Genomic DNA, 16288 nt, shown 5'->3' with positions numbered 1-16288 from the left:
ATTTCCCGGATACCCACAAATTTAAATGCTTATAACTATAACATCTTAATGTCACTTAAAAGAAAATTAATGAAAATATCTTACTTATAAAAAAATGTCAAAAGAAATAGCATATTAAATCCAATAAATTCTCCGAAGATACTATTGACCTCAACTTAGCCGTTTTGGCGTTAATAGTCAATTTCATGTTTCTTGTCGTATTTCTATCTATGAGAACGGTAATAATCCGTCATCCGTGTTTTAGGTTTAATATCTCTTTTGATAATAGTCCGATTTCAACAATCTATAGCTCTTTCAAAAGGTATTCGTATAGGCTGTCTAATGATGTACAAAGTGTTTATCTATGTCGCCAAAAATTTCGGCAGTTACATTCAAACATTCATATATTGGAAACTAAACATCAAAATTAAAACCATTTAATAGCGTTATGTCTGGGTGAAAGGCCTTTCATTTAAAATTGGTTTAGATAAGATCAGCTCAGTCATTGCTGAGAAACACGAATAAGAGTTTGTCCGTTACATACACACATACATACGCACAAACATTGTCCCAAATCGTCGAGCTGAGTCGATTGGTATATAAGAATCGGCCCTCTGGGCCTCGGAAAAAGTCTTGACAGTTTGAGCGAATTCTATACATCTCTTTTATAAGAAATGTAAGAATCATATCAATATTCTACAACTAAATTGCAGTACCAAAGATTCATATTGGCAAATTAGAAAAATTATTCAATTGATACAAGATAGTTGTGAAAGATTCCACTACTAAATGAATTTAATCGAAACTTTTTCTCCATATCTTATAGAATTTTGGGAGAATGCCCCAACACATATGCGTACACCAAAGGACTTGCTGAAGGTCTAGTGGTAGAATCGATGGCGGACATTCCGGCGGTAATCTTCCGGCCATCAATCGTCGTACCAACGTGGCGAGAGCCGCTCTCGGGCTGGACAGACAACATCAACGGACCGGTGGGAATGTTGATTGGTGCCGGAAAAGGAGTTATTCGTTCGATGTACTGTAATTCCGATGGTTATGGTGACTATCTGCCGGTTGATTTTGGTGTGAGCGCAATTTTAGTAAGCACGTGGAACTACATCGGACAAAAGTACGTATTTTCTCGTCCAACCACCTCCATCCCCACGAGTAGATGTAAATTTATTTTAATTATTATCTATTATCTCACACGTTACCACAGAGATTACAAGCGAAACATTTACAATCTAGTAAGCTCCGCGGAAATGAAAGTATCATGGGAAGGCGTCATTGACCTTGGCAAGTCCATTACGGCAAACAAGGTGCCGCTGAACGGCGTCTTCTGGTATCCAGGTGGTACGATGAAAAAATATCGTTGGCAGCACAACCTTTCCGCCCTCTTGTTCCACTGGATTCCGGCGGTGCTAATCGACTGCCTGCTTTACGTTCTCGGATATAAGCCAGTGTAAGTTAAGTTCACCTGTGGGATGCTGACTGGTTTTTCCTGTGGGTGGACGATTCAAGCATGAATTAATAAGGTAGAACGCATACTCATTAATCATTGTTTTCAGACTTTGTCGTGTGCACCGACGGATCGCCAAGGGATTCGAAGTGTTTGAATACTACGCTAACAATCAGTGGGACTTCGACAATGCCAATATAAATTATTTGAGAACTCAAATCAACGAGGAGGAAAAAGTTAAATTCAAAATTGACGCCGGAGGTATGTCAACTACATAGATAGCATAGAACAATTATTTATAAATTACATTCACCGTGTTCATAGGTGTTATAATTGAGGAATATTTTGAAAATTGCATCTGGGGTGCAAGGCGATTTATCCTCAATGAAACAGATGATACATTACCGGCCGCCAGAAGACACATGAAAGTGTAAGCATTAAAATTCAACAAAAAAAAAATAAAATAATCTTCAAATTACTATATTTATTATTTTAGCATGTGGTACGTGGACAAATTCTGCAAAGCTATAATTGTGGGCGCTTTCTTCTACTATGTCGGGCTCTGGATGTTCAAGAAAGTTTTCTGACAAAACCCAACGAAACACACCATTTCCATAGAATAAGTTTATTTTTGTTTTTACAATAGGTATTACATAACTTGGCGCATAGTTGCAAGCAATCAATTTTTCAATAGATGTTCATATTACTACTCGACGACCTGCTACCCCTTTTGGTACATGTTTTTTTTAATGATAAAAAGCAATCGTTCAAATATAAACGTGCACGCATATTGATTAGCTTATTATCTTTGATCAGTTGGTTAATATTTTATTGTCTAGGATATCACACACCTGGATGGTCTCGTCTCTCATTTTAATGCCTCCCCAGCCGGTCTTTGGTCATAGTCAGTTCTCCGATATGGCTAGGATGAAGTCGAAAGTCGGTGACACCGCATCACAAAAACCTGACAATTTATACAACGCGTTTCAGCCACTTTACATCATGCTTAAAGTGGCGGGTCTCTGGCCGCAAACGTTGAGACGGACCTCGCCCGGTTTTTCGCTGCTAAGTGTTGTCTATCAAACTGTCCTCTATAGCATCATCGGGTTTTGCATCTACATCAACAGCGACGGTTCTCTTTGGAATGGATATATGAGTCAGATGGAATCCAACATTTTGAAATACGGACTACAGACCCATGTTATCAACGGACTTGCAATGGGTAAGTAAAATCGGATTAGGAATTATTTTTCGTCTTATGTGTAATGACCAGATATTTTCCGGACAAATTCGCATCACACTAAAAGAATTTCTTATTTTTACAAGACAAAAAGATTTTTTGAAAAGTGTGATAAGCTCACCTTGGCTGAATAACTTGGAATTTGATGACTGGAAGCTTGCATTGAATATTTTCGTTTATAAAACATATTCCTGGAGCATAGGTATATTTCCTAGTCCATATAAGTGGAAGTTCATGTAAATTACAGTTGCGACTCAATGGTCTAGTTTTGAGATGTGTTATTGAAAATACTGGACACGTTCAGGGACATCCGACAATACGGGGCAAGTCTATTAAATCCGGGTATGTAGAATCCGGGAGACCTGTTAGTGTGAATACGCGTATCGGTTTATCTGAGTTCTTCACCACTGTAAAACCCGAAAAATAGGCTTTTGTTGGAGATTTTTCTTGACGCAAGAAAGAGGTGAATCGGGATCTTGCAAAATAGGATTAATAGTACTAGTTGTGGAGCACGAAAAATATTTTTTTCAAGTAATTTTGTCATAAAATGGCGGCTGTTCAGAATTATCTATCTGCATGATGCCCTGCAAGAAAAAAAGTTCTGATCACGCTAATGAGAAATATTGAAACCGAAAATAGTTTGGCTTAGCAAGCCAAGCCAATTTGCGCCAAGCTGTATCTCCTTATATCTCCACTGTTCAAAACCATATGGTAGATTTGGGTTGAACGCCCAACTTCTATAGAATACCAATAGAAGGCAAGAGATTCTTCACATTTTTTTTTCGATCATGGCGAGCATGAGCCTACCTAATCCTAATTTTCTGTTTCAAGTTTATAACTGATTCGCCGCACTCTAGATCTCGTATATAGAGTCACTTTAGTACGGTAATGTGGTATAGCGAGTTTGTCTTTCGAGGAATTACAACAGTGGAGATGTAAAATAATCCTTTTAATTTGCCCAAAAAAGTATTATTAATGATTACACTACCCGTCATAAGTTTGGAATCGCTTCAATAAGTATTGCAACACTCCTTGAAATGTTTAGCATTACCTAGAAAAGGGTGAATTTAAGATGCTGTATCTCGAAACTCTGAAAATTTACATCTTTTCTCTCCTCAGCAATGTTGTTTTTTAGGCGAAAGCGGCTTGGCAGGCGATCATTTGAGATTGGAATTTTGGAGCGCTACGTGGCGCTAGCGTACATGTGAATTTGTGCACTTCAACTTGTTTCATCTCGTGGCGCTAATGAATATAAGAAACAATAATGCAGTATTGGACATGTTTTATCTGATGTCCCCGATTTACTACAAAATTCGCGACCGTGGGGATATCATCTGTTTGATTCGGAACTTTCTAACTACGTAGCACTAGTGTACATACATATGATATAATGAATTTTGGATTATCAATTGATCCTGACTGTCTAGACAATCGGCATCTTCGGCGAAGTCAATTGTACTTTCTCAACAACTTCGCTGAAGACGCGAACATGCAAGGTGCCCATATGGTCAAAGTCAAGTTAAAAAAAATCACGAATTTCGTACACTAGAGCTACACAGTGGTAGAATTCCATTTCATATGGTTTTAAGTTTGTGTGGCTGGCAAGCTGTTTGATATGTAATTCTACCAGCTGTAGCTCTTGTGTACATCGAAATTCATGAATTTGTCAACTTGACTTTGACCATGTGATCACCTTGCATGCTTTCGTCTTCGGCGAGGTTGTTTAGAATGCGAATACTGTGATGATCATGGAAGTGTAATTGGTTCGAAACTCTGTCATTACGTAGCACTAGTATAGATATTAGGTTGTGCATTTTACTTGTTTAATTTCGACTATGTAACAGTCCACAAAGGTCGTGTCTTAAACAAAGTTGTTCATCAGGCAATGACCACGTAAATGACAATCATTTTGATTTAGAGCTGTATCATTTCGTGGCTCTAGTGTATATGTGAAATACTGCATTTCAGAACTCAAAATATCAAGTCAAATTCGCGTCTTTAGCTAAATAAAATAGAAAGACATTGTTGTATCGCCTATGCAAAATTATTTATGACATTTAATGCTATTAAGACTGACGCTGTTACAACGCTGTGTATGGCTTTTTTTAAATGTATTAAGCGTAAAATTACCCGAAAATTAAATGAACATAACTCGAAAACACTAGGAATCACTATGATATTCAATAAATATTACGTAAATATGAATAATTTAAAATGTAGTGAAAAGATCTGATATCATTTTTACTTCTCAAAATGATTGTGAAGACTAATTCTGAATTGACACAAGTTTGTTTTCTAAATAATTATACTTTCGCTTTCTCAAAATATACTGCATCAGTATTGATCACTGTCATGACAAACGGAAGACAAGGGAGAGAGAGTTTTTTTTCATTTATATCGCTGGGGCATTCTTTTACACATTGCCAAAGAGGTTATGATTGAGTGTTTACTTTTTTGCCTTATTATCACTTTACGATCCAATGCATCCTAAAGAAGTTTGGTGGTATTTAGATAGGATGATTGAGTTGGATAGATCATATTGACATTTACATTTACATAGAAACCGATAGGAGTGATTTCTGAAACACTGGATATAAGAAAAGCAAAAAAGTTCATTATTTCACATGAACGCTTGCGCCCCATGATGGCAGAGTTTCGAATTAAACTAATCACTACCCGCAGATTGAAAAAGTTCAAAATGAATTATTACACATGTACACTAGCGTCACGTGGTAACAGCACACCGAACTAAAATGATTGTCATCCATATGCCATTTCCTTTTGAACAACTTTACTGAACGAACGAACTATGTGGGCCGTTCGGGAAACGACATAAAGCAAGCTAACATACTTATGACTCAAAATGTTCACCTCCCGAAACCACTTGGCCTTTAGAAGAACTTTGCTGAAGAAGTTGCTTTGTAGATGAAGAGAATCTCGAGATATCGTCGCTGTTGTGCTATCTTATGATAAGCGCCATTTTGCACATTTCGAGAAAAACGATTTTTAAAGTTTGAGATTGAATATCTTGAAACCTATAAATGGTACAAACAATTCAAAGAAGACAATTAATGCTTCTATCTATTCTGTATTAATCTCTCAAATATTATGAAGATCGGTTGACTATGTTGCGAGTTTTTACTATAAATGTACACAAAAGTCGCACTCACACGTGTCATAAGCGTGTATTGATGGCAAAATTTGTATGGTGTGTCATAATCGTGCATGGAAAATTTTTCATAGAAAAAATCATCAATTATTAACTTTTATTCATATTTTTGGCTTCATTTGGTCTATAAACAACCGTTGCGATGCATTTTGAAGGAAATGAGTCAGGGAATCTAGCAAAAATAGTTATTTTTGGTTACAGTGTTGCCAAATATGCTATATTTCCAGTTGAAAACTTAAACTGTATTTTTCTCACAATTTGCGTATTTTTTCTTTTGAAAATGATTATGTCATTGTGTTTCACAGATAGTTTTACACATAAAAACACCTTATACATCAAGATAACTTGAGCCAATCTCCAGACACAGTCATTTGAAGCAAAAAATTAAAAACGTTTCTCGCTATATCTCAATAACCAAGCAGAATGTCAAAATTCTGAAAACGCCACTTTGTAGAGATTTTTTTGACAAGTAATATAGCATATCTAACTCAGTTTATCCCAAAATGGCGTTTGTCGTAAGATAGCACAACAGCGACGATATAGCATCCTGAATTTACCCTTTTAAGGTGATGCTAAACTTTTTGAGGTGTTGTAATATTCCGTATGGGTTTTGCAATGGAAGCGATTCCAAACTTTTGACGGGTAGTATACATACAGACCGGACACACACACACACATACAAACAATGTCTCAATTAGTCGAGCCGAGTCGCCACAGAAAACAAAGTTTGAGAAAATTTTATACATTTCTTTTGTAAGAAATGTAAAACAAATGCATAAAATCTCGACAAACATATGATTACGGCCTAAAAGCCAACTGTCATAATCCACTTTGAATGGAAATTCCGGACAAACCGTTGCATGCCAATCACAGATGTTGGTAGTAAACGAAAGAGAAAAGTTTTCTCTTGCATAAACTGTTGTGAACTGTGTTCAGCTAGTAGCGGTTTGTCCGGAATTTCCATTAAAAGTGGATTTTGACAGTTGGCTTTTAGGCCGTAATCATATGTTTGTCGAGAAATGTACGTTAGATGGTCGGTGTTAAGTCAAACAGGACAAAATATTGATTACGAGAAAAACGAGTTTAAAGTTTGAATCGCAGAATCCTTTACATTATGATTGGAAATTAATTTTTGCCGTAATTCTTGTTTATTGTTACATATTTCAAATCTGGCAAGGGTCGAATGTAGCTGACGAAATTCGGTATCCATTGCTGAATTTATCTCATTTTTTGATGTTTTGCGACTTAGTCCGGTCTGACTTAACTCCGACCAGATAGAGAAGAGAAGAAAATCAACTGTAGGCTGTAGGCGAAGAAAATGTCGGTTTTTCGTTGTTTCGACCAAAAATGCGATTTAGGTTTCGGAGGCCATCTGCGGCAACAAAACGACCTGGATATTAGGTAACACTTTACTCTGGGCAATGTTCACGCTGCTGGAGAGCAATTGGTTCAGCTATTCGTCATTTCGAATGGCCAGCTGCAGATGATGGGGGATGATCCCAATGTTCTTGTTATCGCGGGTAGCGTTTCCTGCCAGCTCCAATGCTACGGCGGCAAGATATTCCATCACTGCTGATTGGTAGACGGGTGCTCCGGCTCCGACACGCTTGCCGAAGTGTCCCTTTCTTAGCAAATAATGAATTCGGCGGTTGTGCTTTCTCTTAACCTTTCCTCCGTTATCGCGTCCAGGCATAGCGAACGTATGTGTGCTGTAGCCAGCACGAGTGTAACACACGAATGATGCCGAATTCTCTTGCGGGACATCACGCTGCACTAGGTGTTTGCTCAGGAACATAAATTATTTTTGGTTCCGTTTTTGGAGCTAGCGTCAATACGGCGCTAGCTTAGTCCGTTAACTAAGTTAGTGTCGGATTCGGATGAGACGAAGTCGAAACGCAAATTCCATAACTAATTTAGTTATAGGTTTTGTGCTCTTCATGCGCAAAGGTGATTTTGATTTTTCTCCTTAATGGAGAAAAAATAGTTTTTACCTAAATTGTTCTCCACTAAGGAGAAGTACAGCATAGTGAAAAATAGACCTTACTAGCCTAAATTCTAAATTGCTCAAAATTCCTAATAGCTAACTTATAACTAGATTTTGACATTAAAACCGAACAGATACGGTGTTTAGGAATCCAAAAAAGAGAATGGTTTCTTAGCGTGCGAGGAGGTGTAAACACATTATTCCATGCAAGAATACCTGAGCAATCAGTATTACTACACAGCATATCAAATATAAAATCCTTTGCAAGATTGTGCGGCGAAACTCTAATTCAAACTCAAGCGACATACATATATCGTTATATGGCAGTAGACTTGCAGGGTCATTCCACAGCAAATTTCTTAGAGCATCTTGCACTGAACATCCGTTATTTGGAAGATATGATGTAGAGCCTACACTTGCACAGCATACTCCAAAATGCTTCGCACACATCCGTAATGTAGATATTTTAATGCGTAGAAATCGTCAAAGTCAGCAAAGTATTTCGCTTCGCTTCGAAATCAAGTGTTACGAACGACTTCGCCGTTATTGCAGTGGTGTAATCTGAGAAGCTAAGCTTTCCACACTTTCGTTGGCGTGGCCTTGGAGCATGTACTCGTAATGGGTCAGAATTATCTGAAACTTACCATCTTACATTTTGTCGGCGGTTACCTGTATGCCATTCAACAGGCGCCATAGCTCAATATTGAATACGCCATCTTGAAGTGCAGCAGAGTCAAGTCCAGAAGAAATGGAACGAAAAATCTATAAATCATCGGCGAAGAATAGTTTTCCAGGTTTGATACGAGTGTAGAGGTCGTTTATAAATAAAATAAAAATTAGCGGCTCTAAGGAACTTCCTCGATGGACTCCGGTTGGCATATCAAGCAAGCTAGCACGCGTTGAATCATTTCGTTAGACAGTTAGCACATTGACTAGACGGATAGAACCGCAACCATTCAGTTAACCACTAAAAAATTAAATTAAAAGACCGAATTATAGAACATTTTGTCAATGTACCAGAGGTAAACGAGAATATTCTCTAGTGGACTTCAATGCAGATCATATGTTATGAGTTACTTCACATGTGGGGTGACTTGAAACAAGCATATTTTTGTTCATTCTGCAAGTAGGCAATGACGTTTTGATTTCATAAGTATCATGTAGCAGGCATAAACTCTCAACCTGGGGTCCGCGGTTTTTTGAGGGCTGTGAAGTAGTTTCTAGAAGAATTTTCCGTGTACATATTAGAATTTCAAACATATTTGTTGTAACAGACCGTGGGGGTCCGCAACAACTCTGGATGATTTCGGAGCGGTATGTGGTATAAAAATTTGGGAACCGCTGCGCTATAGAATTCTTCATACTCCCATTAGCGCTTGTGCGAATTGACTATTTTTCTAAAGATTCAGCATTTTGAGTTATACCGCTTTTAAGTTGAAAAGTATTGCAAGTTTGCATCAAGTCCCGTTTGATGATACTTAATAATAACGCTTAATAGTTAATAGTAACGGTTAAACATTCATAATATTTTCAGCAATCATCATGGGGATCGTAAACTTGCTTCAGCACCGGAAAAAATGGACATTTTTAGAATTGTTACAAGACACAAACGATATCCTAACCAAGGATTTTTTCGTATCGATTCTATACCAAAGTATAAAAAGGTGAGTCGATGACTAGATCTTAACAACATATTTGACTTCAGTTTATTCATTTCAGGCTTTTGTTTACTGTTCTAATTCTACAGAACGCATTTTTATCGATAGTGATTTTAAGTTACATCTACTTGTTGACATACAAATTAAATATTGAAACTAAAATGTTATACATATCTTACTACATCATAAATATGACCACAACGTCATTCACAATTGATTATGTCTCATTTGTGTTCTCGATTCGGACCAGATTATCTATAGTAAACCAATTATTAAAGCAATTACTATTTGATAAAAATGATGACAAATTGATGGAATCGACTAGGACGCCAACAATCTTGTATGATGAAATATTTAGCATTTACGGAGGGACAAGAGAAAACCTGAAAATGAAGGCTAAAGCAAAGGACTTGAGCGATAACACACGTTCTGAACAATCGCGCATCACCAAATTCATTCGTAGTTTCTACAATGTTGATAACATGTAAATACTGTTAGGGACGATTCATAAATCTAAAAAATTGGCCAAAATTGACTCCCCTTTCCCCATGTCACAAATTTACTTATTCCCCCTCCTCTGTACGTAGTTTATTAGTTTGAAATTTTTTCTTCAGTAAAATATGTTACGTCACATTCTAACTTATTACCCCTCCCATATGTCACAAAATGTAACATTTGGCCAAGTTGCCTACCTCCCATCCCCACCTTCGTCTCCCTTACAGCAATACATAATTTATTGATGGTCCCTTAGAGTGTGAGAAGTATCATATATATAATCAGTAGATATAAGTGTCATATACATAATAGGATTGTCTTTCTTACAGGATAATAGAGCGACCAAAAATAGACAAGTACTCATCTTCGTTGGAAATAATTCAGTTTGTTGATAGTTTGTCCAAACTACACCACAAAATAGGAGAAAGTATAATTGTACTGAACAGAATTTATTCCTTTCAACTGATGCTGCACTTTTGTGCAATGTTTCTTTTTCTGGTGTTTGGATTATTCGCCTCGTATAAGTAAACCATTTCATACATTACGCGCCGTAGACTTACAATGTCGACATTAAATTTTTCGATTAAACTAAAAATGTTTCGACACTGAAAATCTATTTGTTTCATATAAAACATAGTCTAAATGTTTTCTATTACAGGGCATTCAACGCAATATCCACACCATTCAAGCTATTAGCTACAGCAAATGGATTTTGGATAATTTACTATTTACTTACAATGATAATAATCATTAATGCAACATCGAGCACTGTCGAAACAAATTTTGCCTCGGGAGACACCGTACATCAAATCATTCGAAAGAACCAGAATTTATTTAGCACCAGTATAGTTGAAAAAGTAAGCTTATCGAAACAAAGCGTATAATTGGATGTGTTAATATCTCTATGCTTATTTATTTATTTGCAGCTCTCCACCTTGGCATTGCAACTTAAAATGCGAGAAATTTCATTTTCCTGTGGATTGTTCCATTTTGATTGGCCGCTGTTCGCCTCGGTAAAAAATGCTGTATTTATTTTTCACCTAAATTTTTTTTTCATGTTACAGATATTAGCAGCTGTTGCCATGTATCTAGTGTTTTTAATTCAATTTGACGTCACGCCTCAAACACAAACCGCCGGTTAAAAAAACAAAGCATTTTGACACATTTTCATGGTAAATTGGTAAGCTTAACCAATTTTATTTGTTTCAATTAAAAAACTTTGGGCCATTCGCCTTTTCTGTGTTAAAAAAATTAACGCTAGGTGCTGTGTTGGGAATCAAACTTAGGTGAGCTGCGTACAAGACAATCTATTTACCAGCTGGGCTATGCTCACCCCCACTTAAACGATTTCTTAGTGATCAGGGTCTGGTTTTAAAATGATTCGAGGAGATCGTAGACAATCGGGGAAATTGGTAGCTAAAACATGTGTTGTTTCTACGTATTATTTTATTCAATAAACCAAATCATTGTATTTTTGCATCAGCTTAAATAACAAAATTTAATCGTAAGAAAATCCTTAAAATAAAAACCTGTTTTAATCCACCGATCGGTGCAATTGTGCCTTTCTCAATCATGAGCACGAGAATGTTTCCATTGTTTATATTCATCAAAAGCTTTCAAATGTATATATTACTTTTTATTATACATGACATTTCGACTATATACAAGAAAAGAAATCATTATTCGAGTTCTAAAAATGTTTAAAAGAAAAAATCACGGTGATATAAAATTGAAAAAAGGTGCGAGATCGGCAAAGTCCCAAAAAGTCGATTTCCATAAAAAAAACACTTTTTCGATATATAAAAAATCTCGAGGTTTCATGCATTATAAAGATGTTTGGCATCAAAAATAAATTCGAGTTCCGCCTTTTAAGGGAATTTCATATGTGACCGGACGGTTCCATCTATATTTATGGAACCATATAAGCGATCCATACGAAATTTCATAGGCATCTGTGGGGATATCATAGCTATCATTTGGGACTAAGTATGTGAAAATTGGTGCAACAATTTCCGAGAAACTGGTGTGAATTCGTTAATTTTGAAAGATGACCGCTTTTCCCAGGAACTTCCGGAACCGTCTATAGTCAATGTCGTCAACGAAAGTTGGTTGGCCGTCGGTGACCTAGAACTGCAAATTTAAGTTGTTTGAGACATTTTAGCGAAATTTTTACCACAGAGAACAGACGTCCATCTTCAGCATTCAACTTTGTAAAAATCTCTAACGGTTTCGAATGTAGTTGGGATATCCAAACCAGGTGCTCTACTGTCGTCATGTTGTTTTGTAGCTGAGTTCGACTGAAATGACAGCGGGTATTCCTCTACCCAGTTAAACTAGATCGGAACCGGTTCGGACTTCCACACGCTCAAATTTGAGTGGCTAGCCACACAATTTCATAAAAACTGCACATGGTCAAAAACTGAGTTCGTCTCGTTTACTCAGGTTTGAGTTTTGGATGCAAATGTCAAATGTGAGTACATTTTACTCAAAAAGCAATCATTCAGTATTTTTAATATTATTACAAAGAATCTCACCGATACTTCAAGTATCCTTTACCTGTTCATCCAGATGCTAGCGATGTCTGGAAATATAATCCGACGACGTTTCTTCACATCTCTTTTATACCAATCGGTACATTGTAGAACTAGCAAAAACAATAAAAACACGAATAGAAGTTAGATTAGAATAAAAACAAAACTCAGAGAAACCTACCTTTTAGTTTTCTGAATGTTCTGCTTCGACTCTACAGCTACAGCGCAAATTCGTTAGTTCAGGAATCAGGAATCAGAATATATTGGCTCAAATGGCACGTTCCCCGTACATAGTCGGGGATTTGTGCCTTGCCGTGTGTTTTCATCATTTCCTGAGCGGAAGGAAAGGACAAGGAGGTGTGGGGAAGTAGACTTGGAAGGGTGGGAAAAACAGCACAAAACAAAAAATAAACAACAGGTAAATTAAACTCACAAGTAGTTCAACTTGCCTGCGAATAAGCCTAAAGCTCTTTACCACATTGGATAAGAAACTTTAGTATGTCTCTGAGTTTCAGTCGACCAAACATGGTTTCGTCTATATAAGGACGGCTGAAGACTCGTAATCGCAATTGCGCTAGCGCTGGGCAGTTGCATATCAGATGATATGAAGTTCCGTAGTCGGATTCACAAAGATCACATGAAAAAGACTCAGCGCGCTGAATAGTTGCCATGTGATAATTGAGTTTGCAGTGGCCGGTTAAAGCCCTGGTCAGCATGCCGCAGTGGAGCTTCGAAAAATGTAAGAGATTTTTCGAAACCACTGGGCATGGTTGTTCTAGAAACGCCTTTGTTTGGCGACACGTTTGTAGATTTCTCCAATAATTGCGGTGCTCGGACGAAGCCCAGGACCGTATTTTTTCCCTTATCCAACTTGTCGAAATTGGCAGCGCGGGCTCAGGACCAACGAAGTCAATCGCTGAACCTGCCCTGGCCAATTCGTCAGCCCATTCATTTCCAGTAATACCGCAATGTCCGGGCACCCAGACAAGGTAGATAGTGTTGACAATGCTTAGTTCTTCGATTTGGGTTCGGCACGCGATCACTAGCTTGGACCGGGATTTGTCTGAGCTAAGGGCCTTGATTGCAGCCTGACTATCGGAGCAGAAGTTTATAACTCTGCCGGACAAACTCAGTTGAAGGGCCGATTGCACCCCGCACATAATCGCAAAGATTTCTGCTTGGAATACAGTACAGTATTTACCTAGTGAGTGAGATTGTTCCAATCTCATTTCACGACAGTAGACACCAGCACCAGCACGTCCCTCCATCAGAGAACCGTCAGTGTAACAAACCACTTGCGTTTGTTGTTGTCTTTCCATAAAGCCAGACAACCACTCCTCTCGAGAGGGAATCTTCACATGAAATGTCCTGTAAGGAAAACTACAAGTGAGTGTAATATCGCTGGGAGCAAGAATATCTTCACCCCATGTAACCATTTGTGACCACAATCGTGTATGACTGGTAGCAAGATCAACATGATTACTGTTCCAAAGCCCAGTAACCTGCAGTCTGTATGCACATGATAGTGCTTCTTGTTTTAAGTGTATGTGTAATGGTTTGATATTTAGAAGTGCCTCAAGAGCAGCAGTCGGAGTCGTGGTGAAAGCACCAGTCAACGCCATGAGCGCCATTCTTTGCAGATGGTTTAGCTTTGACTGGACTGTCACCACCTCTCCCCTCTGCCACCACACAAGGCATCCGTATGACAGTATTGGACGTACAATTGTCGTGTAAATCCAATAGATGTATTTAGGTTTGAGACCCCAGGTCTTTCCAAAAGTTCGTCTGCACTGCCCGAAGGCCATGCACGCTTTCTTGACTCTGAACTCAATGTGAGCAGACCAATTCAGTTTGGAATCCAATATGACTCCAACGTATTTGACTTGATCTGCACACAGCAGCTCAGAATCATAGAACTGCAAGGGACGAACCCCGGTTGTTATTCGCTTCTTCGTGAAAAGAACCATTGAAGTTTTGCTTGGGTTAACTGATAGTTTAACTTGTCGACACCACTGTTCGACAGCTCTTAATGCCTGTTGCATCAAGTCAAAGATTGTTCCGATGCAAAATCCAGTAATTAGTATTTGGTAATCGTCAGCAAACCCGTAGGTCGGAAATCCAAGCTCATTGAGTTTCTTCAACAAGCCGTCAGCTACTAAGTTCCATAACAAAGGTGACAGAACGCCGCCCTGAGGACAACCGCAAATACTCAACTTCCGTATCTCAGCCTGTCGCAGTGACGAGCAAAGTATGCGGTTACTAAGCATTGCGTTTATCCAACCTGAGATACATGCAGGTATCCCATGACCGCGCGTCGCTTCCAGAATAGACTGGAAGGACACATTGTCAAAAGCACCCTCAATATCTAGGAATACACCCAAGCTAGATTGCTTGAGCGAGAAGGCTTTCTCAATGTTGTAAACAACATCGTGAAGCAGAGTGATCGTGGATTTCCCACACTGATATGCATGTTGCATTTTGTGCAGAGGATATTCAACTAAACTAACGTTCCTGATGTGATGATCGATTATCCGTTCCAAAGCTTTCAGAAGAAAAGAACTTAAGCTGATAGGCCTAAAACTCTTGGCTTCTTCATAGCTTGAGCGCCCCCCTTTGGGAATAAATCTAACAGTTATTTCTCTCCATGCTTTCGGGATATACCCGGTAGCAAGACTGGAAAGCAAAATCTTTTTCAAGACATGTTTAAGAATATCAAATCCCTTTTGCAGTAGCACGGGAAGTATTCCATCTTTTCCGGGTGATTTGTATGGAACAAAGCTGTCAACTGCCCACTTGACCGATTCAGTGGAAACCAATGTGCGTGCTAGCGCCCACGAGTCCGAATCACCAGAATGAGATCTGTGAACATTGATCAACTCCGGATCGATACAACCTGGAAAGTGTGTGTCGAAGAGACAATTAAGAACATCTTTTTCGTCTGTCACATAAACACCATCTCTGGTTTTCAAGGAGTTCATCTGAAAATCATTCGATTTGGAGAGAATTTTATTTAATCTGCTAGCCTCGTTCAGACTAGAGACATTAGTGCATAGGCTTTGCCAGCCAGCCCGTTCTGCAGATCTAAGACATTTCTTATATGCACTACGAGCTGACCTAAAAGCCCTGGAGTCATCACGCTGACGCCGGTTCCAAGCTCTTCTCATAACTTTCTTCATTCTTTCAAGCTCAGCCCTCCACCAAGGGGTTCCCCTAGTCGATTTAACAGTACGAAGTGGACAAGCTTCTTCGTAGGATGCTAATATGAATGAGTTTGTCGTATCCACGACGTCATCTAAGTCGTCTAGTTGACTAATTGTTGGAAAATATCCATGAAATTTAGTCGCTAAGTTTTCCAAAAAGAGGTCCCAGTTTGTAGACTTAGGATTACGATATGTCACCACATTGAAGGTGACATCAAAATGCTCGAAAAATATATATTTATGATCGGATAGAGACGGTTCAGTTTCATTTGGAACCTGCCAATTTCCCAGTTCATGCAAAATTCTATCAGAGCAAAGTGTTATGTCTAACACCTCCTCCCTCCCAGACCTCGCAAAAGTTGGTCGGTTTCCCACATTCAGAATATGGAGATTTGTACTACTTATGTACTCCATCAGTTCAGAGCCTCTCAGATTGATGTCTGAGCTGCCCCAAATGATGTGATGAGCATTCGCATCACTGCCGATAATGAGCGGAAGCCCATTTCTGCTACAATATGATACAACGCTTTTGAAATCATCAGAAGGAGATGATTCGTTATGCGGTAGGTATGC

At 38.4% G+C, this 16288-nt stretch overlaps 1 protein-coding gene and 1 pseudogene across 1 annotated transcript in view; both read left to right on the top strand.

Annotated features, from left to right (window-relative positions):
* LOC131690326 (putative fatty acyl-CoA reductase CG5065) overlaps positions 1-2240 on the top strand; it is a 51713-nt gene extending 49473 nt beyond the window's left edge. The window contains exons 6-10 of the mRNA XM_058976020.1: positions 806-1108; positions 1199-1441; positions 1548-1699; positions 1763-1868; positions 1935-2240. Coding sequence (XP_058832003.1) covers positions 806-1108; positions 1199-1441; positions 1548-1699; positions 1763-1868; positions 1935-2025 — 895 coding nt within the window. The 3' untranslated portion in view covers positions 2026-2240. The remainder of the gene's footprint in view (positions 1-805; positions 1109-1198; positions 1442-1547; positions 1700-1762; positions 1869-1934) is intronic.
* A 125-nt stretch (positions 2241-2365) lies between these two features.
* LOC131687867 (putative gustatory receptor 28b) lies at positions 2366-11126 on the top strand (annotated as a pseudogene).
* Positions 11127-16288: the final 5162 nt, after the last annotated feature.

The sequence above is a fragment of the Topomyia yanbarensis genome, chromosome 3 (assembly GCF_030247195.1).
Source record: "Topomyia yanbarensis strain Yona2022 chromosome 3, ASM3024719v1, whole genome shotgun sequence".
NCBI classification, from domain to species: Eukaryota; Metazoa; Arthropoda; class Insecta; order Diptera; family Culicidae; genus Topomyia; species Topomyia yanbarensis.
This window is presented reverse-complemented; position numbering and strand designations above follow the sequence as displayed.